This window comes from Oncorhynchus mykiss, chromosome 16 (genome assembly GCF_057628025.1).
Source record: "Oncorhynchus mykiss isolate SJ-2025 chromosome 16, ASM5762802v1, whole genome shotgun sequence".
Taxonomy (NCBI): Eukaryota; Metazoa; Chordata; class Actinopteri; order Salmoniformes; family Salmonidae; genus Oncorhynchus; species Oncorhynchus mykiss.
This window is the reverse complement of record NC_143037.1, coordinates 25411121-25437162: the sequence shown is the minus strand read 5'-3', so window position 1 is coordinate 25437162 and position 26042 is coordinate 25411121. Positions and strand designations below refer to the sequence as shown.

The 26042-nt window shown below is 42.1% G+C and overlaps 2 protein-coding genes across 2 annotated transcripts in view; one reads left to right on the top strand and one right to left on the bottom strand.

Moving 5' to 3' along the window:
• The first annotated feature begins 323 nt into the window (after positions 1–323).
• On the top strand, positions 324–24240 carry LOC110491719 (kelch domain-containing protein 1). Its single transcript, XM_021565399.3, has 13 exons — positions 324–597; positions 1350–1420; positions 1734–1851; positions 9202–9314; positions 14156–14240; positions 14338–14436; positions 14628–14702; positions 14952–15010; positions 15219–15331; positions 16000–16072; positions 16343–16427; positions 22709–22788; positions 23757–24240. The coding sequence occupies exons 1-13, from the start codon at positions 493–495 to the stop codon at positions 23914–23916; spliced, it is 1236 nt and encodes a 411-aa protein (XP_021421074.3). The 5' UTR covers positions 324–492; the 3' UTR covers positions 23917–24240.
• LOC110491720 (LIM and SH3 domain protein 1) overlaps positions 24189–26042 on the bottom strand; it is a 37683-nt gene continuing 35829 nt past the window's right edge. Inside the window, exon 7 of the mRNA XM_036946599.2 lies at positions 24189–26042. Coding sequence (XP_036802494.2) covers positions 25869–26042 — 174 coding nt within the window. The 3' untranslated portion in view covers positions 24189–25868.

Here is a 26042-nt window from a genome sequence, read left to right as displayed (position 1 = left end):
TGAAAAAGGGACGTTTCTTTTTTTGCTGAGTTTACAATCAATGGCTACTAAAAGACAGAAAAATGTGTAGCCTATATTTTAAGTGTTTTGTCGAATGTTAAACTGAGCAGAATTATTATATCGTTTTTTTACCTCGGCTTAATAAAATTAAACCATTAGAAGTGCATCATTTTACCATATTACATAAAATGTAGGGTATTGTGTCTATCTATTCAAATGTAGCTAGTGTATTATAGCCTTTAAAAAATATGTAGAAGATGTATTCAATTGAAAAGGCGGCCTTCACCCAGTCACATAATGTTCTGAAACGATTTAAGTCTCACAATAGAAACGCGGCCCAGGAGTTTAAATCAATCCTGAAAAGCGCATTTGCACAGTCTCGCTTGCCTTTGCATGTAGCAAGAAGTCCATCCCATCTCAGAGCCATTAGCATTCCTATGATCTGGAGAAAGTAAAACCGAGAGACACACAGCTTTTCTTTAGTCGCAGTAGATGATGGATACAGGAACCGGTGTCGAGATGTCGAACTCGCTGGAGCGGAGTGATCACACTGCATTCGTGGAAGGGAGCTGTCTTTATGTATGGGGAGGCTGTAAGGTAAGGTTGGGGCAAAGTATTGATTTATTTTTTAAGCCGCATTTGAGCAAAACGCTATAGGCATCACATTTAATATGTTCAGATACCTTTTGAGTTGAGAAACTCGGCTTTCTTTTCACTTAACTAATTCATAGACGTAATCACCTTCAGCTCCTATCGACGATATCTTACAGCCGTGGAAGTTTTTTTGAGCTTCAAATCTCGTTTAGTCAATTTCAAACGCATCGCTTTCAGTACGGTTTTGGAAACAAAATGAACTTGTCTTTCATACCGACAGCGAGAAATAATAATACATAATGTGAAATTACTACACACCTTTATAGGGTTAGGGTTCCCACACGGTCATATTACAGCGCTTGTTCACAGAAAACAAACGCGTCTCCGGACACCTGTGTGTAACGAAGACAGACGCCACAAACTTGGCACTGAAAACTATAATCTGCTGCAACTGTAAAACTGGTTAAAATAATGTATGTTTAAAAAATAATAATAATGAAAGTTGAGGGCTTTATGTCGCTAGAGCCGTACCGCAATTGAGACCCTATTTATGAGATTGAGTATTTGGTTGTTTTAGCTGCCAAAGCCAATTTACCTCTACAATAAGGTGTAATGTTGGGCTACCTTTTATTCATGTTACCACTGCCGAAACTTTTAGTAGGTTTAGCCTATTGTGTGAATTGCTACAATGTTTCAATAGAGTGTTGCACTATCTTATTGACGGTAGATGTTGTTTTTTTGATGTTCCATGACAGTCAGTCTCCGGAACAGAAACACTGTTACCCAGTGATGAGATTTGGCTGTGCGATTTGGAGAGTGGAATATGGTAAGAGTCTCATAACAATCGTAATGTCTGTTTCCTGTTGGATTCAAGCTCTTTATTCATTGTTAATTTCAATGATTCTAAAATTAAATGATTCACCTGCCCGCTGCTGTTGACACTTCTTTGTCATTCATTGTTTATTGCTCGTTAATATCTTCACTTACTTGACCAAGTTTGCAGTGCCGTAGCATGTACACAAATGCTATCACTCTTCCCTATTTCGCTTTTTGTGTTTGTGATAAAGCCACCTGCCCCAACACACACTACCCACAGACATGCACACTACGGAGCTTTAATTTGCGTATGTGTGTGTCAGGGAGCGGAGGGGGATGGAGGGAGAAATCCCTCCGGCCTTATCAGGCGCCTGCGGTTCTTATCACAACGGCACTCTCTACGTGTTTGGAGGGTGTGACCCAAATGGACACACCAACCAGGTAAGAATCACCCCCCCTTTTCTCTCTTACCACCCCACCCCAAGACAGCAATATTCACCCGATGACCTAGGATCAGGTCACCCTAAAGCTTACCGTTTGCTTCTGAGTCAAAACAGTTTCCGCATACATGTAATGATATCTTTGTTTGTTTTGGTGTCTGTCAGGTTTTTTTTGTCAGCTGTTCATGCATGTGTAAAGTTCTGGAGCCTAAGTCTTCGCTTCTTTGTCTGCGATTGGTCAACAGTAGCAATTCTTCAATGAAGTGTTTGTTGTCATTCAACAACAGACGACTCGTTTTCATGCACATTTTTTCACTTGAGAAACACTGCACCAAACATTTTAATGTAAAATTGCGTGACTATGACCATCCCAGCAAAAATGTCAAAATGAATTACACAATTTTATTAATTCAGACTATTTTTGAAGAAGTGTACTTTTGCTACAGTGTCTCAAGAGGGGCAAAGAGCAGTATTACTGCTTTTTCCCCCTTGTTTTCCAAGCGAAGGTATTTTAAGGGAGTATGCGAGCACAGACATTCACTTCTCTTAGCTAAGTTCGACAAGGAGCAAACCGAACTTATGTATGCGGATGCCTTTATCCAGCTGTGTCCTTTCCCCCCCTTGGAGGTACAAAGTGTTAAAGAGTGAAACTGACCTCCGATCAGATTGTGATTGATAGGAGCCTATTAAGAGAACCAAGAAAGGCCAAAAGCTGTCGAACGTGTTTTGTTTTGCTCATGGCCACGTAGCATTGTTATGAAAACTATCCGTGATATGCAACCTGGGCTGTAACCTGATATCAGAGAAGTGCAGACAGAGAAAAAGACAGGAATGCAGGAATGCATTAGTGCCATTCATCGATTGGAAGTGAAAGTGAATTGGAAGCTGACTTTGTGAAAAGGGGAGTTCGAAATGGTCTTTGGTAGACTATTATATCCGGGCTTGGGAAAGTTTTCTTTGGTATGACAAGGAAACAAACCTTTCGTGGTAGTTGTTAGTACATTGCTAATAATTTGATAACCATAAGCAGTATGGTAGTAGCTCCACCTTGCTCTCTGATCGGGCTAAATCAAATCAAACTTTATTTATCACATGCACCGAATACAACAGATGTAGACCTTAGAGTGAAATGCTTGCTTACAAGCCCTTAATCAACAATTCTTTAAGAAGTTTTAAGGGAAAAAAAGTGTTAAGCAGAAAATAGAAAATAAAAGTAACAAATAATTAAACAGCAACAGTAAAATAAGAAGCGAGGCTATATACAGGGGGTACTGGTACAGAGTCAGTGTGTGGGGGGCACCAATTAGTCGAGGTAATTGAGGTAATATGTAGGTAGAGTTAAAGTGACTATGCATAGATTATAAACTGAGCGTAGCAGCAGCGTAAAAGAGGGGTCTGGAGTCTTTGACAATTTTTAGGGCCTTCCTCTGACACCGCCTGGTATAGAGGTCCTGGATGCTTCTACACCTGCATTGCTTGCTGTTTGGGGTTTTAGGCTGGGTTTCTGTACAGCACTTTGAGATATCAGCTGATGTACGAAGGGCTATATAACATTTTTTGATTTGATTTGAAGAAGCTTGGCCCCAGTGATGTACTGGGCTGTACGCACTACCCTCTGTAGTGCCTTGCGGCCGGAGGCCGAGCAGTTGCCATACCAGGCGGCGACGCAACCAGTAAGGATGTTCTCGATGGAGCAGCTGTAGAACCTTTTGAGGATCTGAGGACCCATGCCAAATCTTTTCAGTCTCCTGAGGGGGAATAGGCTTTGTCGTGCCCTCTTCACAATTGTCTTAGTGTGTTTGGACCATGATCATTTGTTGGTGATGTGGGCACCAAGGACCTTGACGCTCTCAACCTGTTCCACTACAACCCCGTCGATGAGAATCAAATCAAATCAAATTTTATTTGTCACATACACATGGTTAGCAGATGTTAATGCGAGTGTAGCGAAATTCTTGGGGCGTGCTCAGGCCTCCTTTTCCTGTAGTCCATAATCCTCTCCTTTGTCTTGATCACGTTGAGGGAGAGGTTGTTGTCCTTGCCCCACACGGTCAGGTCTCTGACCTCCTCCCTATAGGCTGCCTCATTGTTGTCAGTGATTTTTTTGCACTGTTGCACTGTTGTGTTATCGGCAAACTTGATGATGGTGCTGGAGTTGTGCCTGGCCTTGCAGTCATGAGTGAACAGGGAGTACAGGAAGGGACTGAGCACGCACCCCTGAGGGGCCCCTGTGTTGAGGATCAGCATGGCGGATGTGTTGTTCCCTACCCTTACCACCTGGGGGCGGCCCGTCAGGAATTCCAGCATCCAGTTGCAGAGGGAGGTGTTTATTCCCAGGGTCCTTTGCTTAGTGATGAGATTTGAGGGCACTATGGTGTTGAATGCTGAGCTGTAGTCAATGAATAGTATTCTCACATAGGTGTTCCTTTTGTCCAGGTGGGAAAGGGCAGTGTTGAGTGCAATAGAGATTGCATCATCTGTAGATATGTTGGGGTGGTATGCAAATTGGAGTGGGTCTAGGGTTTCTGAGATAATGGTGTTGATGTGAGCCATGACCAGCCTTTCAAAGCACTTCGTGGCTACAGATGTGAGCGCTATGGGTCGGTAGTCATTTAGGCAGGTTACCTTAGTGTTCTTGGGCACAGGGACTATAGTGGTCTGCTTGAAACATGTTGGTATTACAGACTCCGTCAGGGACTGGTTGAAAATGTCAGTGAAAATGCTTGCCAGTTGGTCATGCCTGAAGTACACGTCCTGGTAATTCGTCTGGCCCTGCGGCCTTGTGAAGTGTAATTCAAGCTATACGATTCAATGTACTTTGTCTATTTACATGGAAATTCATTTTGTGAAGTCTGCAAGCAAATACACAAAAACAATACACTATAATACAGGTAATGCAGACAAAATGGATAGTTAATGCACACACATTCACAGTTGCTGTGTCCTACTGTCGGACCATGTATTGGACCTACATCTGTCCTATGTCCCACTGTTCAGCAGCCTGATGGCCGTCGGAATGAAACTTGACCTGCTCCTATTCTTGCTGAACAGTGATACTTTAGAGTATATCTCCTTCTGGAGGGCAGCAGCTCAAATCATTGGGCAAGGTTGTGTGTGGGGTCCTATATGGATCGTTTGGCCTTTTCCTTTGCCCGTCTATCAAAGATTCCCTGAAGACCCTGGGTGTTGACATGCAGTTCAAATCCAATTTTATTTGTCACATGCGCTGAATTACAACCGAACCGTTGTGGACTTTACCGTGAAATGCTTACTTACCTTTCCCAACAATGCAAATTTAAAATGCAACAAATTAAAGGAAATGGTAAAACAAATTACAATGAGGTTAGAGTCCAGTGAGTCAGCATAGAGCCAGTGCAAAAAAATATAGGGGGTCAATGCAAATACTCCGGGTAGCCATTTGATTAACTGTTCAGCAGTCTTATATCTTGGGGGTAGAAGCTGTTCAGGAGCGTTTTGGTCCCATACTTGGCACTACCGGTACCGCTTACCGTGCGGTAGCGGAGAGAACAGTCTATGACTTGGGTGGCTGGAGTCTTTTTTTAAGGCCTTCCTCTGACACCGCCTGGTATAGAGGTCCTGGATGGCAGTGAGCTCAGCTCCAGTGATTTATTGGGTTGTTTGCACTACCCTCTGTAGTGTCTTGCGGTCAGATGCCAAGCAGTTGCCATATACCAGACAGTGACGTAATCAGTCAAGATGCTCTCAATGGTGCAGCTGAATAACTTTTTGAGGATCTGTGGGTCCATGCCAAATTTTTTCAGCCTCCTGAGGGGGAAGAAGTGTTGTCGTGCCCTCTTCATGACTGGGTTAGTGTTTGGGCCATGATAGGTCCTTAGTGATGTGGACACCGATGAACTTGAAACTCTCGACCTGCTCCACTACAGCCCCGTTGATGTGAATGGGGGGCGTGCTCGTCCTTCTGTTTCCTGTGTTCAAAGACCAGCTCCTTTGTCTTGCTGACGTTGAGGGGAGAGGTTGTTGACCTGGCACCACACCACACACTCTCATTGTCGTTGGTGTTCAGGACTACCACCGTCGTGTCGTCAGCAAACTTAATGATGGTGTTGGAGTCGTGTGCGGCCACACAGTCGTGGGTGAATGGGGAGTACAGGAGGGAACTAAGCACAACGTTGTCTTAGTCTACATAGGAGGTGCAGATGTTGTTGGATAAAAAAAAATATATGTTTTCAGTGTTGCCATTAAAAGCGAGTCTGCTCTCCATGATATTCCCCAGGTACTTGAATCTCCCCGCTCTTTCTGCCTGTTCAATACCCAGGAATAGCTGGCTTCCTCTGCTTTCCTCTGGAAATCAATGAGCATTGATTTTGTTGATGTTGAGTGTGAGGTTGTTATAGCACCATTCATAAACCCTGTTTACTTCTGTTTGGGAATGCATTGTGTAATCTGAGGAGTCCACAAGGGTGGCGTCGTCGGTGTATTTCGCTGCCAAGCAGTCTCTGTCTGAACCTTTCATGTCATTGGTGGACATGGAGAATAGCACTGGAGAGATTAATTTCCCCCTTGAACCAGTAGATGTACACAGAGGAAGGGATGTTGTGTTGTTGAACTTGGCATACTGCCCCCTGTTCAGCAGGAAGTCCAGCACCCACAAGATAATGCTGGGGTCTACCTGCATGTGTTAGAGTTTTACACAGAAAAGGTGAGGCTGCATGCAGTCGAAAAGCAGAAGAGAATTCCAGGAAAAGGATGCACACACAAGAGAGACAGTGGAAATCCGGTGGGACCATTCTACCCAATGAGAGGGCAGATACGCGTGTGAACAACAGGCACAACTAAGTCGTTTTTCTCAGTCGCCGGAATGCCACGTGCATCCACTTATATCAGTACATTTGTAACAGCCTAAATTGCGATAGAGTGGAATTGGCCTGAGACCCAAGTAATACATTTGGGCCCGATAACTCACACCGGTATCGGCCCGGAGCTCAATCCCTTCCTCCTAGCCATAAGTAATACTGCCTAAGGCGGCCCAGACTCAGGCCACATGACGTCGGCCAAGTCTGACTCTCAGTCGAGTGCCCCGACTCTCAGCCGGAATCGGCCCAGATCCACTGTGCTAGCTGGGGCAAAGAGCGATTCGCATTTCTTGCTAGCTAACCAAATGACACGTGCATCTCTAGTTGTGTAGCTACCAATTTTTTTTTATACAAGAGCACATTTTTAATTACAATGACGGCCTACCAAAAGGCTGGGATTGCAAATAAAATATAGGAAAAAACACACATCATGACAAGAGACGCCACAACACTACATAGAGACCTAAGACAACAACATAGCATGGCAGCAACACAACATGACAACAACATGGTAGCAACAAAACATGGTACAAACATTATTGGGCACAGACAACAGCACAAAGGGCAAAAAGGTAGAGGCAACAGTACATGACGCTAAGCAGCCATAACTGTCAGTCAGAGTGTCCACGATTGAGTCTTTGAATTAAGAAACATGATAGTAATCTTTTCTTGGACTACCAAGAAATGTATTGGTGAATTATATTGAGCTGCATCCATCTTTTCTGCCTACAATGCCTTAGTGTACATCCATGGAATGTTGAGTCAAATAGAAATAACCTTCTTTAAAATAAAAACTGTTTTAAAGTTGGTTTTGTAGCATAAACTGGGAATTTAATATTTTGGAGTGATATGATGGTCTGTTTTCATATCTGCAAAGTACTTAAAACATTGTAAGTTCCACTTTATTAAGGAGAGTGCAAAAGATGTCTGCCAGTTCATCTGCGCATTCCTTCGGTAGCCGTCCCTTGGTGTCCACTTTCTTTTTGTAGTTGTCTTTAGCCTGGGCTGTTTGTTGTTTTAATGGTCCCTTGCAGTTTTCACTTCCTTTTGGTTGCCAGCAGAAAGGGATATCTGTTTCAGCTCTGCACTAATCCAAGGCTTGTTATTTGGATAGCATTTCACCATCTTTGTGGGGATTAACATGCCCTGACAGAAATGGCTATATGCAGTCTCTGCTGATACTGATAATGTCCCAATTTGTACAGGGAAAAACATCATTGCAGGCTATTTATATTGACCCCCCCACCCACTTGTAAAGTGCATAGTCACTTTACATATTACCTTTAATCCCACACATTGGCTCGGTACCGGTACCCCCTGTATAGAGCCTCGTTATTGTTATGTAATTAGTTACTTTTGATTAGATTTTTTTTAACTTTAGTTTTTTCAGTAAATATTTTCTTAACTCTATATCTTGAACTGCATTGTTAGTTAAGGGCTTGTAAGTCAGCATTTCACGGTCAAGTCTACACCTGTTGTATTCGGCGCATGTGACAAATACAATTAGTTTGATCTGTCGCTTCATCTGACCATATCTGAACTGCCCTTTCCAATACTTTTCCTGCTCTTGTTTGTATTTTAGTAGTACTGGAGGTGTCTGCAGTGACTTGAATGCCCTGTTAATATTACCATAACACAAGTCTAGTTTCCTATCTCCCCTTGTGCAACAAGTAACACATTGTTCATAGTTTTATAGGTCAGTGTGATGTGAGCAAGAGTTAAAATCTTCAGGAGACAAATTGGTAGGTGATGTTAGCAGCCATTGTGGTAGTATGCTGTGGCTGGTACATAAACAGTTGGGATAAACACTGAAATGGCGCAATGAGATGCCTAACATTTCAAAGTCTTTTGCTCTTGATATTTGTGGAAGAACACTAGTGTTCGTTTATGTAGAAACACAACCCCTCCTCCGGCGATGCCAGGTCGCGCTCTGCGTGAATGGGGCCATAAAATCCATTCAATTTCAGCACATTAGAAATCTCATCAGCTAACCAAGTCTCTGTAAAACAGAGTGAAAGCATCTCTATATTCACTCAGAAAGCAGGCATTGGCGTTGAGATCATTAAGGATCAAAATTGACACACACACACACACACACACAGCTGTCCTACTATACTTGACTTTTGGGGGGCCAACAATTGATTCCCATTCAAAGCTCAAACTCCTAAACCTTACCCCAAATTAAACCACTAAGCCTAAAATGGCCTTTTTACAAGTGGGGACCAGCAAAATGTGTTCACTTCTCTGAATTTTAGGTGGTTTACTATTCTTGTGAGGACTTCTGGTACTCACAAGTATAGTAAAGTGTGTGTGTGTGCGCACACACAAAGACCAACATAGGGCTACATTGCTTACACCCTAAATGCAATCCTCTTGTATCTACACAAGTGCCTAGTAGGTTGGGGTTGTTTCTGGACAGAGCCTATACCTTTAGTGTCTGTGATACATTATGGAGCAACAGTCCACTGCTTGTGTTAAAATGAGAGCTTAATGTTCCTGTGTTGCTCTGTCTGCAGCTGTACAGTGTTGACCTGCTGGAAGGATGCTACACCTGGAGGAAAGTGACAGACGCTGGGGGAAACACCCCCTCACCCAGAGACAAACAGTCCTGTTGGGTAAACCGAGACAGGTACACACGCACATCATGTTTTACTATGCTTGTGGGGACCTAAAATAGATTTCCATTCAAAATGTAACTCCTTACCCTAAACCTCTAACCCTAATTATAACCCTAACTCCTAAGCTTAAAATAGTATTTTTACTTGTGGGAAATGTACCCACGAGGGAGAATTTTCCTTGTAGTTCTATCGTTGTGGGGACTTTGGGGGATTTCCGGTACTCACAAGGATGGTAACACACACACACACAGACCTACATGGGTATAGAACGTTGTCAGTGTGCTATCTCTGCAAGCACTAAAGTAATGTACACACACACTTTGTTTTTTTTACTTAAGGATTTTATGGAATTTTCATCACATGACATCTAGTGGCCTTTTTTGGGTACTTCCGATAATTAGAGGTGTCAAAATTATTTTTGGCCTTACCTGTCCCACTATTGTTTGTGGATATGCTCTGATGGTTGACTGACTGAAAGCTTAGCTTCTATTAAAAAAATGTATTGCATCTGACTTTTTGCTGTTTCTCCAGTTTTGGATTTTCCTCCAGCACCTTCACTAATCGGCTTTCTGTATGCGGTAGATTCTGCCTAGATTGAATTTTCATCACATGTAAAATATATAAAATTAGATGATTGTTAAATAAAAAATAGAATGACAAAGCTGTAAAACATTATCCTCACTACAACCCAACAACTTAGTGAATACCATTGGTGTTTAATATGACGGTTTCAGTATAAAATATCTTATTTTACGTATTTATTTTTTATTTGACCGTTTATTTAACTAGGCAAGTCATTTAAGAACAAATTCTTATTTTCAATGACGGCCTAGGAACAGTGGGTTAAATTGCCTTGTTTGGGGGTAGAACGGCAGATTTTTTTTTACCATGTCAGATCGGGGATTCAAGATCGAAACGCTCTAACCACTAGGCTACCTGACGCCCCAGGGTAGGCTGTCATTGTAAATAATAATTTGTTCTTAACTGGCTTGCCGAATTAAATGAAGGTTAATAAAACGTGTATTTACAGTGGGGCAAAAAAGTATTTAGTCAGCCTGTAAGAGGCCTGTAATTTTCATCATAGGTACACTTCAACTATGACAGACAAAATGAGAAAAAAAATCCAGAAAATCACATTGTAGGATTTTTTAATGAATTTATTTGCAAATTATTGTGGAAAATAAGTATCTGGTCAATAACAAAAGTTTATCTCAATACTTTGTTATATACCCTTTGTTGGCAATGACAGAGGTCAAACGTTTTCTGTAAGTCTTCACAAGGTTTTCACACACTGTTGCTGGTATTTTGGCCCATTCCTCCATGCAGATCTCCTCTAGAGCAGTGATGTTTTGGGGCTGTTGCTGGGCAACACAGACTTTCAACTCCCTCCAAAGATTTTCTATGGGGTTGAGATCTGGAGACTGGCTAGGCCACTCCAGGACCTTGAAATGCTTCTTACAAAGCCACTCCTTCTTTGCCCGGGCAGGGTGTGTTTGGGATCATTGTCATGCTGAAAGACCCAGCCACGTTTCATCTTCAATGCCCTTGCTGATGGGTTTTCACTCAAAATCTCACGATACATGGCCCCATTCTTTCCTTTACACGGATCAGTCATCCTGGCCCCTTTGCAGAAAAACAGCCCCAAAGCATGATGTTTCCACCCCCATGCTTCACAGTAGGTATGGTGTTCTTTGGATGCAACTCAGCATTCTTTGTCCTCCAAACACAACGAGTTGAGTTTTTACAAAAAAGTTATATTTTGGTTTCATCTGACCATATGACATTCTCCCAATCTTCTTCTGGATCATCCAAATGCTCTCTAGCAAACTTCAGACGGGCCTGGACATGTACTGGCTTAACCTTTCTGATCTCCCCATCCCGGATCCGGGTTCGTGAATACAGACTCAAGCTCATTACCATAACGCAACGTTAACTATTCATGAAAATCGCAAATGAAATGAAATAAATATGCTAGCTCTCAAGCTTAGCCTTTTGTTAACAACACTGTCATCTCAGATTTTCAAAATATGCTTCTCAACCATTGCAAAACAATCATTTGTGTAACAGTATTGATGGCTAACGTAGCATTTAGCATTAGCATTCAGCTGGCAACATTTACACAAAAAAACAGAAAAGCATTCAAAAAAATCATTTACCTTTGAAGAACTTCAGATGTTTTCATTGAGGAGACTCTCAGATAGCAAATGTTCAGTTTTTCCTGAAAGATTATTTGTTTAGGACAAATCGCTCCGTTTTCTGCGTCACGTTTAGCTATGAAAAAACCCCTGTATCCAGGATTGTGTAAATCTATCAGCAAGCTCATTAGCATAACACAACGTTAACTATTTATGAAAATCGCAAATGAAATGAAATAAATATGCCATCTCTCAAGCTTAGCCTTTTGTAAACAACACTGTCATCTCAGATTTTCAAAATATGCTTCTCAACCATAGGAAAACAAGCATTTGTGTAAAAGTAGCTAGCTAGAGTTAGCATTTCGCGTTAGCATTTAGCGTTAGCATTAGCGTTAGCATCCAGCACGCAACATTAACAAAAACATAAAAGCCTTCAAATAAAATCATTTACCTTTGAAGAACTTCTGATGTTTTCAATGAGGATACTCTCAGTTAGATAGCAGATGCTCAGTTTTTCCAAAAAGATTCCTTGTGTATTAGAAATAGCTCCGTTTTATACATCACATTTGGCTACCAAAAAAAATCCATAAATTCAGTCCTCAAAACGCAAACTTTTTTCCAAATTAACTCCATAATATCGACTGAAAACATGGCAAACGTTGTTTAGAATCAATCCTCAAGGTGTTTTTCACATATCTCTTCATTGATACATCGTTCTTGGAAACATGCTTTCTCTCCTGAATCCCAGGAGAAAATGCCTGCACCTGAAGATTACGCACAAATTTAGACAAAGGACACCGGGCGGACCTCTGGAAAATGTAGTCTCTTATGGCCAATCTTCCAATGATATGCCTACAAATACGTCACAATGCTGCTAAGACCTTGGGCGAACGACAGAAAGTGTAGGCTCATTCCTTGCGCAATCACAGCCATATAAGGAGAGAATGGAAAACAGAGCTTCAGAAATTCTGCTAATTCCTGGGTGATGCATCATCTTGGTTTCGCCTGTAGAATGAGTTCTGGGGCACTTACAGACAAAATCTTTGCAGATTCTGAAACTTCAGAGTTTTCTTTCCAAAACTGTCAAGAATATGCATAGTCGAGCATCTTTTCGTGACAAAATATCGCGCTTAAAACGGGAACGTTTTTTATCCAAAAATGAAATAGCGCCCCTAGAGCTCTAAGAGGTTAAGCAGGGGGACACGTCTGGCACTGCAGGATTTGAGTCCCTGGCGGCGTAGTGTGTTACTGATGGTAGGCTTTGTTACTTTGGTCCCAGCTCTCTGCAGGTCATTCACTAGGTCCCCCCGTGTGGTTCTGGGATTTTTGCTCACCGTTCTTGTGATCATTTTGACCCCACGGGGTGAGATCTTGCGTGGAGCCCCAGATCGAGGGAGATTATCAGGGGTCTTGTATGTCTTCCATTTCCTAATAATTGCTCCCACAGTTGATTTCTTCAAACCAAGCTACTTACCTATTGCAGATGCAGTCTTCCCAGCCTGGTGCAGGTCTACAATTTTGTTTCTGGTGTCCTTTGACAGCTCTTTGGTCTTGGCCATAGTGGAGTTTGGAGTGTGACTGTTTGAGGTTGTGGACAGGTGTCTTATAACAAGTTCAAACAGGTGCCATTAATACAGGTAACGAGTGGAGGACAGAGGAGCCTCTTAAAGAAGAAGTTACATGTCTGTGAAAGCCAGAAATCTTGGTTGTTTGTAGGTGACCAAATACTTATTTTCCACCATAATTTGCAAATAAATTCATTAAAAATCCTACAATGTGATTTTCTGGATTTTTTTCCTCTAATTTTGTCTGTCGTAGTTGAAGTGTACCTAATGATGAAAATTACAGGCCTCTCATCTTTTAAGTAGGAGAACTTGCACAATTGGTGGCTGACTAAATACTTTTTGCCCCACTGTATATATTAAATGTCAATACATCTTTGCTGTAAATGTTTTAGCGTCAAACTGGTGGCGGATGTGAAAAAAGTTAATAGTTGGAAGAGTTGCAGTGTTAATTGAAAAATAATGCCATTGTTGGTTGATGTTTTTTTTGCATTAGGCCATTTTCTCTTGAACCATATGGTCTATTAACTAGAAACTCATGGACGCAAATATAAAATAAATATTTTTTAATTATTTAAGTATAAATGACCATATATGGCCATAGATGACCTGTTGATGATTGAAAATTCTGATTTACTTTGGTAAATTACCGGTAGTTTGCAAACCGACATTTATGACATTGATCACTAGCCAGACTGGTTAGGCCTAGAAATGTGATGACGATGCAGGGGTAGAGGGTATTTTAAAGTCTTCTCCCCACACCCATTGTTACTAGCATTAAGGCTAGCCCCACAACAAAAGGTGCTCTTGAGCCATTCGCCAAACATTCACACCTTCTAGCTGACAATGTCTATTAACTGCCTATTCAGATTCACTCAGTTGGAATCCTCATTTTACTTGCTAATTTACCTACTTATTACATCTCAATGGGAGGGAAATAGCCATTCGTAGTAAGGACTGACTTAGATTACAGTGATGGGTGTATTGTGAACAAACAAAACGATGCAAACATTATGTGAGTGTACACTGTGTTCACTGCTTGCAATATATGTGAGAGGGTTACTTTCGACGCATTTATTAATCAATAGCTGCAGTGAGCAGCTGGATGTAGTAATGATGGTGCCATTAGTGATCTTTTGTGTTATTGTTTTATAGGCTCATCTACTTTGGAGGGTATGGATGTAAAACCATAAGAGAGGTCAACAACTCAAGGAACTTCACAGTCCATGAATCATCCTGGGTAAATAAATAAGGAATTAACAAACAATGTAAATACACTACATGTTCACTGATACTGGAATATGCTTATGTTTTACTTGGGTGTTATAATTCCTCAGGCAATGATTGGGACGACATTCTTTAGGTTCTGGGGCTGGAACAGCGAAGTCAATGTTTTTGACACACACACTGCGACGTGGGAAGAACCTGAAACCCATGTGAGTGTGTGTGGTACTACTATATTCATGTGAATGAAATGAATGGTCTTATTATTGTTGACATGTCCCTAATCATGATTTAAGTATGATTTTTATTCAAGTATGTAGCAACTATCTTGTCACTTGTTTTCTGTTGTTGACACACTGATAATACTCTTGATGACACGTTCCCTCGTGGCTTCTTTCCGTAGGGTCAGACCCCATCTCCTAGAGCCTCCCACACCAGCGCCACCCTGGGGGACAAAGGTTACATCTGCGGAGGTCTGGTGAGTGGACCACCATTAGATTCCTGCTGTTTATGGGTGGTATACAACATCTCTTTTTGGATCTGCCATCTTGAAATCAACTCTGGACCTTTGCTTTGAACGTCTTTATATCAGTGGTTGCCAACTGTATTGACCTATCAGGAGAAGAGAAAAGAAGCTGACAATGTGGCATCTTGTGATTGAGACAAGGATTTGCTGATGGTGACTGACTTATGTCCCTGTGATTTCGAAACATTTCATTTGTGACAGGAGGACACAGATTTGGACATCCACTGTCTGGATCTGGACACCTGGATATGGACACGGATGTAAGCTCATTTACTCTATATCTATATAAAGTATGTGACTGACTGGGTTTGAACCTGGGTCTCTAGCGTGCCTCAAGACTGTTAGATCTAATATGTTTACTCAACCTACAACAACCAGGGACTCGTCTCTGTAAAAACTTTTGTCCTTGTTAGCATGTGTTTAGTGCTATATCTGTGTGTTTGTGTAAAACACTCTGCATTCCTCCAGTGACTTCCTCTCGTCTTTGGTGCCCGTGGGGCGTTCCATGCACACCCTGACCCCAGTGTCTGACCACACCCTCTTCCTGTTTGGTGGGCTGAGTATCACCGGTGATTCTTTAAGTAAGTCTGAAGCTAGCCTGGATAAACCAGACCGAGTGCTACACTCACTTTTGTCTACTAGGCTAGTTATGTCTAACAAAAGTGTTACCTCATTGAATCAGCAAATAGATACATTCGTTTAGTTTTTTTTTTTTACATTTGTATTTTTATCAAACCCTAATGTATTATGGGTGTAATAAGGATTCATAACAGCCCCATCGGTCCTTATAGCACTTACGTCTTTCTAAAATGCTAAAGTGCTTTTGTAATCGCTCGTGGACAGCATGTAACATAACTGGTATTTTAGCATCTGTCAACAGACTGATGCGATGACTAACGAGGAACTTTGTTCCGCTGCGCAGATTTATTATCACCACGGATCATTTGGACAAATCACCATTTCGCAGGTGTTCACATCTTTTGCATTTAGGAAGTGGGTGGCACAATTGGCCCGTAGACTAGCCTGTAACTTGTAAAGAGAGGGGTGTGGAGCTACCGCCTTGCATCTGCCCCTCATTCTAGTATTTTTTTCTAACATGTCTGCCCCCCAGAACTTAATCGAGCCTCTGACGCATTACTGAAGATTTTAGTTCTGGCTTTCCTGTGAGTAGTGCTTTTGTAAAGAATGACATATGTATTGAGGGTGGTTTGTAAAAAATCATACATATTCTTTCATATCTTTCCTTTAGGTGACGGATGGGAGTTTGACACTCAGACAAATACATGGAGAGAGATGGATCACCTACACCATGACAAGCCCAGGTAGGGGATGGCCATCAAAAGCCACTGTTTGTGCATATTCTCACTGTCATTAGCCTAATTTCCAGTAACACGCCATCTCTGAGCAGACGTTTTGAACCGAGAGACTCGACCAGCAATAACTTATTGTAATGCTTGCGACGTTCCTGTTTATTATTTCTTTATTCGTTAGGTGCAACCAATTAGTGAGCAGATGTTTATTTTATTCAATTAAACAAAATAGAAAGTTGTTTGAACATGGTATACCTGTCTGAACATGGTTTACCTCCATAGGTTGTGGCATTCGGCGTGTCGGGGCAAGGATAGTGATGTGGTTGTCTTCGGGGGGAGTCGAGACTACGTCCTCCTGATGGACTCGGTACGTATAAGTCTACACTGGGGAAAAACAAGTCCTTAAAACCTCTTATGGCTGGGGGCAGTGTTGAGTAGCTTGGATGAATAAGGTACCCAGAGTAAACTGCCTGCTCCTCAGTCCCGGGTTGCTAATATATGCATATTATTTGGATAGAAAACACCCTGACGTTTCTAAAACTGTTTGAATGATGTCTGTGAGTATAACAGAACTCATGTGGTAGGCAAAAACCTGAGAAAAATCCAAACAGGAAGTGGGAAATCTGAGGCCTGTAGTTTTTTAACTCAGCCCCTATTGAAGATACAGTGGGATATTGGTTATGTTGCACTTCCTAAGGCTTCCACTAGATGTCATCAGTCTTTAGAAACTTGTTTGGTGCTTCTACTATGAAGGGGGGCTGAATGAGAGGGGAATGAGTCAGAGGTCTGCCAGCAGCCACGAGCTGGTAAGGCGCATTTCACATGAGTGGTAGCTCCTGTTCCTTTGCTTTTCTGAAGACAAAGGAATTCTCCGGTTGGAACCTTATTGAAGATTTATGTTAAAAACATCCTAAAGATGAATTCCATACATCGTTTGACATGTTTCTGTACTGTAACCAATATTTTTGACATTTCGTCTGCAACTAGTGAACGCGCTTCGTGACTTTTGATTTGTTTACCAAACGCGCTATCAAAAGTAGCTATTTGGACATAAATTATGGACATTATCGAACAAATCAAACATTTATTGTGGAACTGGGATTCCTGGGAGTGCATTCTAATGAAGATCATCAAAGGTAAGTGAATATTTATAATGTTATTTCTGACTTCTGTTGACTGCACAATATGGCGGATATCTTTTTGGCTTGTTGGTTCTCTGAGCGCTGTACTCAGATTATTGCATGGTTTTCTTTTTCCGTAAAGCTTTTTTTAAAATCTGACACAGCGGTTGCATTAACTTTTTGATGCACCCATCCCGTTACCGGGATAATTTTTTGACAACATCCGCTCAATTGCAGAGCGCCAAATTCTAATTAAATTACAAAAAATATTTAATTTTCATGAAATCACAAGTGCAATATAGCAAAACACAGCTTAGCTATTTCAAAAAAGATTTTCGGCAAAAGCATACCAAGCGTTTATGTAAGGCCATCTCTCTCAGTAGACAAAACATTACAAACAGCTAGCAGCCAAGTAGATTGGTCAGAAAAGCAATAACATGAATCGCTTACCTTTGATCTTCGGATGTTTGCACTCACGAGACACCCAGTTACACAATAAATGTTCCTTTTGTTCCATAAAGATTATTTTTATATCCAAATTACCTCCATTTGGTTGGCGCGTTATGTTCAGAAATCCACAGGCTCGAGTGGTCAAGACCGGGCAGACGAAAATTCCAAATAGTATCCGTAAAGTTCGTAGAAACATGTCAAACGTTTTTTTTATAATCAATCCTCAGGTTGTTTATACAATATATAATCGATAATATTTCAACCGGGACTGTAGCTTCTTCAATAGGAGAGAGAGAGAGAGAAAATGTCTGCTCCAAACTGTTGCGCATGCAAAATGCTGCTGGCACCCAGGTATCCAATGACACGATGTGATCTTTCTCGCTCATTTTTCAAAGTAAAAGCCTGAAACTATGTCTAAAGACTGTTCACAACATGGGGAAGCCATAGGAAAAGGAATATGGTTGATATCCCTTTAAACGGAGCGAAGGCAGGCTATGGAACAGAGAGCTTTCAGGAAAAACAGCACTTCCGGTTTGGATTTTCCTCAGGTTTTTGCCTGCAATATCCGTTCTGTTATACTCAGACAATATTTTGACAGTTTTGGAAACTTTAGAGGTTTTTCTATCCTAACCTGACAATTATATGCATATTCTGGGCCTGAGAAATAGGCAGTTTCATTTGGGTACGTTTTTCATCCAAACATCAATATACTGTCCCTTACACTCAACAGGTTAAGGAGAAGTTTATCTATATTTCCATGTATAACACTTGTATTTTCATCAACATTTATAATGAGTATTTCTGTAAATTGATGTGGCTCTCTGCAAAATCCCCACATGTTTTTGGAACTCCTGAACATAACACGTCAATGTATACTGAGATTTTTTTATATAAATATGAACTTTATCGAACAAAACATACATGTATTGTGTAACATGAAGTCCTATGAGTGTAATCTGATGAAGATCATCAAAGGTTAGTGATTAATTCTATCTCTATTTCTGATTTTTGTGACTCCACTCTTTGGCTGAAAAAATGGCAGTTTTTCTGTGACTTGGTGCTGACCTGACATAATCGTTTGTGGTGCTTTCGCTGTAAACACATTTTTGAAATCGGACACTGTGGTGGGATTAACAAAAAAATTACCTTTTAAAATGTTATAAGATTGTATGTTTGAGGAATTTTAATTATGAGATTTTTGTTGTTTTGAATTTGGCGCCCTGCACTTTCACTGGCTGTTGTCATATCGATCCCCTTAACGGGATCTCAGCTCTAAGTTTTAAGGATGCTTTTCACATTCCCTAGCTTGATAGATGGAGTCTGAATGATGGTTGAATTGTGTTCATTTTGTTTAGTTTTCATTTGATCAAATAAGTCATCTTATGGTTGAAAGACACTGTAAAAAAAACCTGCCATTGAGAAGACCGATAACTGATTTCTTAAGGGAACTAGCTTTCTTGGACCAGTAGTTATGGTCACTGCCTTTGGTCATGGCGACCCAATTTCAGGCTGCTCATCTTAACCTTGCACTGTTCCCTCAATCACTACAATACTTAATGTACTCTTGTTCATCTCAAGTCTGGGCTGAGTGGGAGCTGCCCTCCCATAGGGGTGGGAGGGCCAAGAGACCTGAGGTGGCAGAACAGAGTGTTGGGTAGGGAGGGACAGTTGCTCTTGCTGTTCCATAGGTAAGCACCATGGTCTTCTAGTGGATGTGAGCTTCTACTGGAAGCCACTGGAGTGTGCGGAGGAGGGGGGTGACATGAGTGAACTTGGGAAGGTTGAAAACCAGGCGGGCTGCTGCGTTCTGGATAAGTTGCAGGGTTTTGATGGCACAAGCAGGAGTTGCAGTAGTCCAGACAGGAGAGGACAAGTGCCTGGATTAGGACCTGCACCGCTTCCTTTGTGAGGTAGTGTCGTACTCTAAGGATGTTGTAGAGCATGAACCTGCAGGAGCGGGTCACTGCTTTGATGTTTGCAGAGTATGACGGGGTTGTCCAGGGTCTTTGCACTCTGGGAGGGTGACACTGGAGTTGTCAACCGTGATGGAGAGGTCTTTGAGAAGGCAGGCCTTCGAGGAGGAAGATCAGTTCCGTCTTGTTGAGCTTGAGGTGGTGGGCCGACATCCAAGTTGAGATATCTGCCAGGCACGCAGAGATGCGTGTCGCCACCTGGCTGTCAGAAGTGTGGAAGGAGAAAAGTAGTTGTCATCCACATAGCAATGATGGGAGAGACCATGTGAGGACATGACTGAGCCAAAAGACGTTGTGTATAGAGAGAAGAGGAGAGGGTCTAGAACCGAGCCCTGGGGGACACCAGTTGTGAGTATGTGGTGCAGACAGATCCTCTCCACGTCACCTTGTAGGAGCGGCCTGCCAGGTAGAATAAAATCCAAGAGTGTGCATAGCCTGAGACGCCCAGCCCTGAGAGGAGAGGAGGAACCTATGGTTCGCTATCAAAGGCAGCGGATAGCTTGAGGAAGATGAGAACAGAGGAGAGAGTCAGCTTTGGCAGTGCGGAGAGCCACGGTTAAGTAACCCATCCTGACTGGTTAGGGTCAAGAAGATCGTTCTGAGAGAGATAACAATACATTTTATCAGAGACAGCATGCTCCAGTGTTTTGGAAAGAAAATATTGAAGGGATACAGGTCTGTAGTTTGTCAGATGAGTCGAGTATTGGTTTCTTGAAGAGGGGAGCAACTTGGGCCATCTTTTAAGTCTGAGGGGACGCAGCCATTGGTCAGGGATGAGTTGAGGGAAGTGAGGAATGGGAGAAGGTCTCCAGAGTTGGTCTGGAGAAGGGAGGTGGGGATGGGGTCGAGCAGGCAGGTTGTCTGGCGGCCAAACCACACTAGTCGCAGGATGTCATCTGGAGAGAGAGGGGAGAAAGAGGTCAAGGCGTAGGGTAGTTCTGTGAGTGAGACCAGTGGACTCAATAGGCTGAGTGAATGAGTAGCAGATGTCAAACTTTTTTTCCAAAGGGGTTGACAGTCATCCGCAGAGAGGTAGGGGGTGTAGGATTAAGGAGGGAGAAGGTGGAAAAGTTTCCTATGATTAGAGTTAGAATCTTGAAATTTAGTGGTAGAAAGTGGCTTTGGCAGAGGAAGAGAAGGTAGAGAGGAGGGAGTGAAAGGATAATAGGTCCTCCGGAAGTTTAGTTTTCCTCCATTTTCGCTCAGCTGCCTACAGCCCTGTTCTGTAAGCTCCCAATGAGTCACTCGGCCACGGAGCAGGAGGGAAGGGCCAAGCCAGCTGGGAGGAAAGGGGACAGTGTGAGTCATAGGATACGGAAAGGGAGGAGAGTAGGGTCGACGAGGCAGAATCAGGAGACGAAAGGGAGAAGGATTTAGCAGAGGGGAGAGATGATAGAAGAGTAGTGTGAGAGAGCGACTATTGAGATGGCACATGACCATCTGGGTAGGGGCTAAGTTGTTAGGTTTGGCAGAAAGGGAGACAGAAAATTAAACAAAGTACTGATCAGAGACCTGGAGGGAGGTTGTAGTGAGATTAGTAGCCTCGCAAAGATGAGGTCAAGCGTTTTGCCTGCCTTGTGAGTTAGAGGGGATAGGGAAAGTGTGAGGTCAAAAGAGCGAGTTGGAAAGAAATTAATCAAAAGCAGACGTCGGGAGGTTGAAGTCGCCAAGTACGAAGAGTGGTGGGCCATTGCCAGGAAATGAGCTTATCAAGGTGTCAATCTCATTGAGGAACTCTCGAAAGGCACCTGGTGGGCGATGGATGACAATGTTAAGCATGAGTGGACAAGTGACAGTGACCGCATGGAATTCAAATGAGGAGATGGACGTGAGAGAGGGAGAAAAGCGAATCTCCATTTAGGAGAAATGAGTAGACCTGTGCGACTAGGGGTAAGGAGAGTCTGTAAAGCATACAGGGAGAGGAGCGAACTCATAGTTGACAAAGCTACACAAGAGCAAAATGAAAATCTGTAAATAACTCGGTAAGATACACGAGTGGTGTGAAGCCCTCCTCTCTTTCATTGAATAACTGCAGAACAACTCGGCAGAACCGTCTTTGTTTCGGCAGGTGTCTTAGTTTTGCGACAAAATCGGCATGATCGCGGCTTACAGCTGCCGCTGACAAACCAGGGGAGACTGGAGAACTAACAATAATTGCTAATTGCCTAGCAGAGGTGGAGAGCACACCTCCCTGAACTGATTGCCTTGGAGAGGTGAAACCACTCACCTCCCAATACAGCCAGTGATTACCAAACCAAGTCACTAATTGCCCAGCCACTTGATCCTGGTTGATGTGTCAACAATCTGCAAATTGTGAGCAGTCAGCAGTTCACACACGAAGTATGCCACTGGGAAAACGGGCAGCACTTAAAGTAGATGGCCCTAGCTAGCAAAAAAAAACAACGTACAAGACCACAACATACAAAGACAACAAATTATACTTATCACTCCTGGAGATATCAGGAGTCCACTAGCTATATTACTATTTAAGGGGCGGCAGCGTGGCCTAGTAGTTAGAGTGTTGGACTAGCAACCGAAAGGTTGCAAGTTTGAATCCCTAAGCTGACAAGGTACAAATCTGTCATTCTGCCCCTGAACAAGGCAGTTAACCCACTGTTCCTAGGCTGTCATCAAAAATGTGTTCTTAACTGACTTGCCTAGTTAAATAAAGGTAAAAAAAAAATAGATTGCATTTCCTTGTGAAATATTTGAGAAGAGAAGAGAACGTGTTTTTAACCAAGCCACTAATACATTTCTATGTTGAAACTTCTGAAACAACACGTTAAAACATAACATTCCCTGGGCCTCCCGGGTGGAGCAGTGGTTAAGGGCGCCAGCTGTGCCACCAGAGGCCCAGGCTCTGCTGCGACCAGGAGGTCCCTGGGGCGACACACAATTGGCCCAGCATCGTCCGGGTTAGGGAGGGCTTGGCCGGTAGGGATATTCTTGTCTCATCCCGCACCAGCGACTCCTGTGGCGGGCCGGGCGCAGTGTGCGCTAACCAAGGTGGCCTCACTGGGTTCGTTATGTCACTACATACCCTCCATCAATCAATCCATTCATCTACCCATCTCAGTACTATGTTACCAACCCTCTGCTTTCAGGTCACTGTTTTGAGGTCTCCGTCACAGAACCACTGCAAAGATGTTCTAGTCTTTCAGACCCAGCCATACCCCCTACTCAGGTAAACCACACACCTGGTAATATACTGCACTTGAATCAAAATCTATTGTTGTTAGAGCGTTAGACTAGTAACCGAAAAGTTGCAAGTTCAAATCCCCGAGCTGACAAGGGACAAATCTGTCGTTCTGCCCCTGAACAGGCAGTTAACCCACTGTTCCTAGGCCATCATTGAAAATAAGAATTTGTGGCTTGCCTAGTTAAATAAAGGTAAAATACAGTGGGGCAAAAAAGTATTTAGTCAGCCACCAATTGTGCAAGTTCTCCCACTTAAAAAGATGAGAGAGGCCTGTAATTTTCATCATAGGTACACTTCAACTATGACAGACAAAATTACAAGAAAAAAAAATCCAGAAAATCACATTGTAGGATTTTTTATGAATTAATTTGCAAATTATGGTGGAAAATAAGTAATAAAATGAGAACTTGCACAATTGGTGGCTGACTAAATACTTTTTTGCCCCACTGTATGTGTAAGCCAGTGCACTGGCACATGTACAGTAGTCTGTGCAAGTGTGTGTGTACGTGTTGGTCCACTCTCAACCCAACCATTCATGACTAAGTGGTTTAACAAAGTCCACAGTGACCATTTGAGCATGTTGTGCAATTTATACTCCGACTTTGATCCTAGCGTTACTTGTTGTTTTAGTGTTGTGGGATTTTGCTGTGCTTTTCCACTGTGACGTAGTGCTGATTTTATAAAGAACTGAACAAAAATAAACATCACTGTAAATGTGCAATAAAGATTTGACATGTTTTATGTGAAACCGTAAACTTAAAACCAATTATTTAATCCTTAACCAGAGAGGGATCTATTTTTAGATATTAAATCGCTACTTTTCTCAAGTCTGTGTATTTTACACACATTGTATATGGTTGCCATGCTATCTATAGTAACACACCTTTTTAGTTTCCAGCACCTGGTTATCCGTTGATGTTTTAACAAAGCTGTACTTCAACTTCTCGTTATAGATTATGTAAAGACTGCATAGGCTGTAACGCTGATGTTTTGCAAGAGCAGCTTTTGTGGCTGCCACCCAAACTACAGGAGACTGTGGACAAGAGAGTGTCCTTCTTCAGGATCGGCCCAAACCAGGAAAATAAAAAACGGTTGGACCTGGTTTTAGATTGACAGTATATATTACATGACGAAAGTTTTATTGACTGTTTTGTTTTAAGTGTGGTATTCTATTTGTTTTTATCAGAACTTGTTCATTTCACTTCTCTAAAGCTCATTAGGAAATGAGTCTCTTTGGTGCATCGGTCTAAGGCTCTTCTCACACAGGTCATGAATGGGAGATGGCTACAGGTAGTAAGATTGGATATTTGGCAAAAAACATTGTTTTGCAATTAATGTACAATCAATAGTAGCCCATTTAACTTGACACAATGAAAACAGGAAAATAAGGTTGTATTTTCTTTTAATGTTGATTAATAAAATGTTGCTGACTTAAAATATTGTTGGATGTGCTCTATTCAAAGCCTACTCTTTGGTTCGACTGGGTACCTCAACAATGCTAGCTACATAGGCTGTGATTAGACAGGCAGCCCAATTCTAATCGAATGGCCAATTAGTGAAAAAAAGATCAGAATTGGGCTGACTGTCTAAATGCAGCTATTGAAGTAGTCCCTCTTGACAGCTACACATTGGCTGGCACAAGATTTCAAAGAACGCTTGCAAGATTGGCTAGATTTGACATTGTTGCATTCAAGTCAAGTTCGCTTTCTAAAGCAGAAGCAGAGACATTCTGGCACATAGGCTGCTTTGTGTATGTAAGAAAAACAATGAGACAAATTCTCAAATATTCAGTTTTACCCCAATGAATTTGAATGCTTCATTGCAAAACTTAGAATAGAATAATATAAATCATACCCATTTAATTTTTCAAACGTATAAAACACCCTTGAATCCCTGTGAATGGTGACATTTTTGAATTCTTCATTTCTGTCAAGCCGTATCACACCACCAATTAAGTATTTTTTCGTATGCACGGCGGTGATATTTTAAACGGCTCTTTTAGGACATCCTTAGTTCTGTTCTTGTTTTATTAATGTTCTATTTTATGTTTGATGTGGACCCCAGGAAGAGTAGCTGCTGCTTTCACAACAGCTAATGGGGATCCTAATAAAATACCATTGATTGATAATTGTGCACACCTGTTTCTGCCTAGCCCAAACCAAACCAAACCAATAGTGTAACTATTGTAATCAGTAGATACAGACCGGTAGGTATTCTAACAGGTACTAGTTAGTAAATACAGTTTGCTAACAAGTACTAACACGGAAGCCCTCTAGGTTCTAAATTATAGAAATATATCTGTCCTAAAATGTACAACTGTCAACTGGAAGCCGATCCTAAACTTTCCAACTTCATGCAAAATTTCGGAATAATTAATACATTTTGGGGAACTCTATATATTGTACACTGCCTAATAGATGCAAGCTTAATATGGTATGGCCTCACTGGGGTCGTTATGTCATTACAAATAAACCATGGGGAAGACCTAGACATTTAAAACCATTTAGGTGTAGTAGTATTAGGGCATTGAGCTGTCCGATAGTGGACTGTGTACTGAAAATGGCAGTGAGAAGCTTTATTAGCTAAATCAATGAACTTTTCAAAAACCATGAATAATAGACCATATGAGCAAAAACATGGTCAGAGACAATATTCAAGTCTTAATGGCACTAGTTGTTTCCTTTTCTCTTTCTTCCGTCCTCTCCCTCTCTTAGGCTGTGACTTGTTTCCCATATTTACCCCCCCCCCCCTTTTCATCTCCCCATTTCTCCTGGACTAAGTTCAGCAGTGGAGTGAAACTCTGAACGTTGCAGATAGAAAAGTACAACCTAGAGAGGACACTAACCTTCAACCTGGGTTTTGTTCATTACGACATGCAACAGAAAGGGTTTTAAACGCTTTGCAATGAAAAAGTAAATTGAGCGTTTCTTATTGGACACGTCCGGGCAGTCACACCTTCTTTCAATCCATTTTCTTCCCTTTGGTGCCTAATGAACACAACCCATGCTTACATTTCTGTCTGCAGTGTTCTGAATGTTTCAACCAATTGAACGAGGCCCAGGGTTTCAGAGGGGTTGGACGTAGTTAGCAGGTAGCATGCCCTGTTGCCCGGTGCGTTCGATGCGGCCGTACATCCATCCCTCATCTATCTGTTGTACGTCTGCAATCAGGTCGCCCTCCTGGAGAGACACCTCGTCGGCGTCGGCAGCCGTGTAGCTGTACAGAGCCCGGTAGCGCTT

Excerpts from the sequence above, each read along its gene's own strand:
- LOC110491719 (XM_021565399.3), top strand. The coding sequence starts at position 493 with ATGATGGATACAGGAACCGGTGTCGAGATGTCGAACTCGCTGGAGCGG. Across the intron at positions 598-1,349 it reads ATGTATGGGGAGGCTGTAAG|TCAGTCTCCGGAACAGAAAC; the intron begins GTAAGGTTGGGG and ends GTTCCATGACAG. Across the intron at positions 14,703-14,951 it reads GTTACATCTGCGGAGGTCTG|GAGGACACAGATTTGGACAT; the intron begins GTGAGTGGACCA and ends CATTTGTGACAG.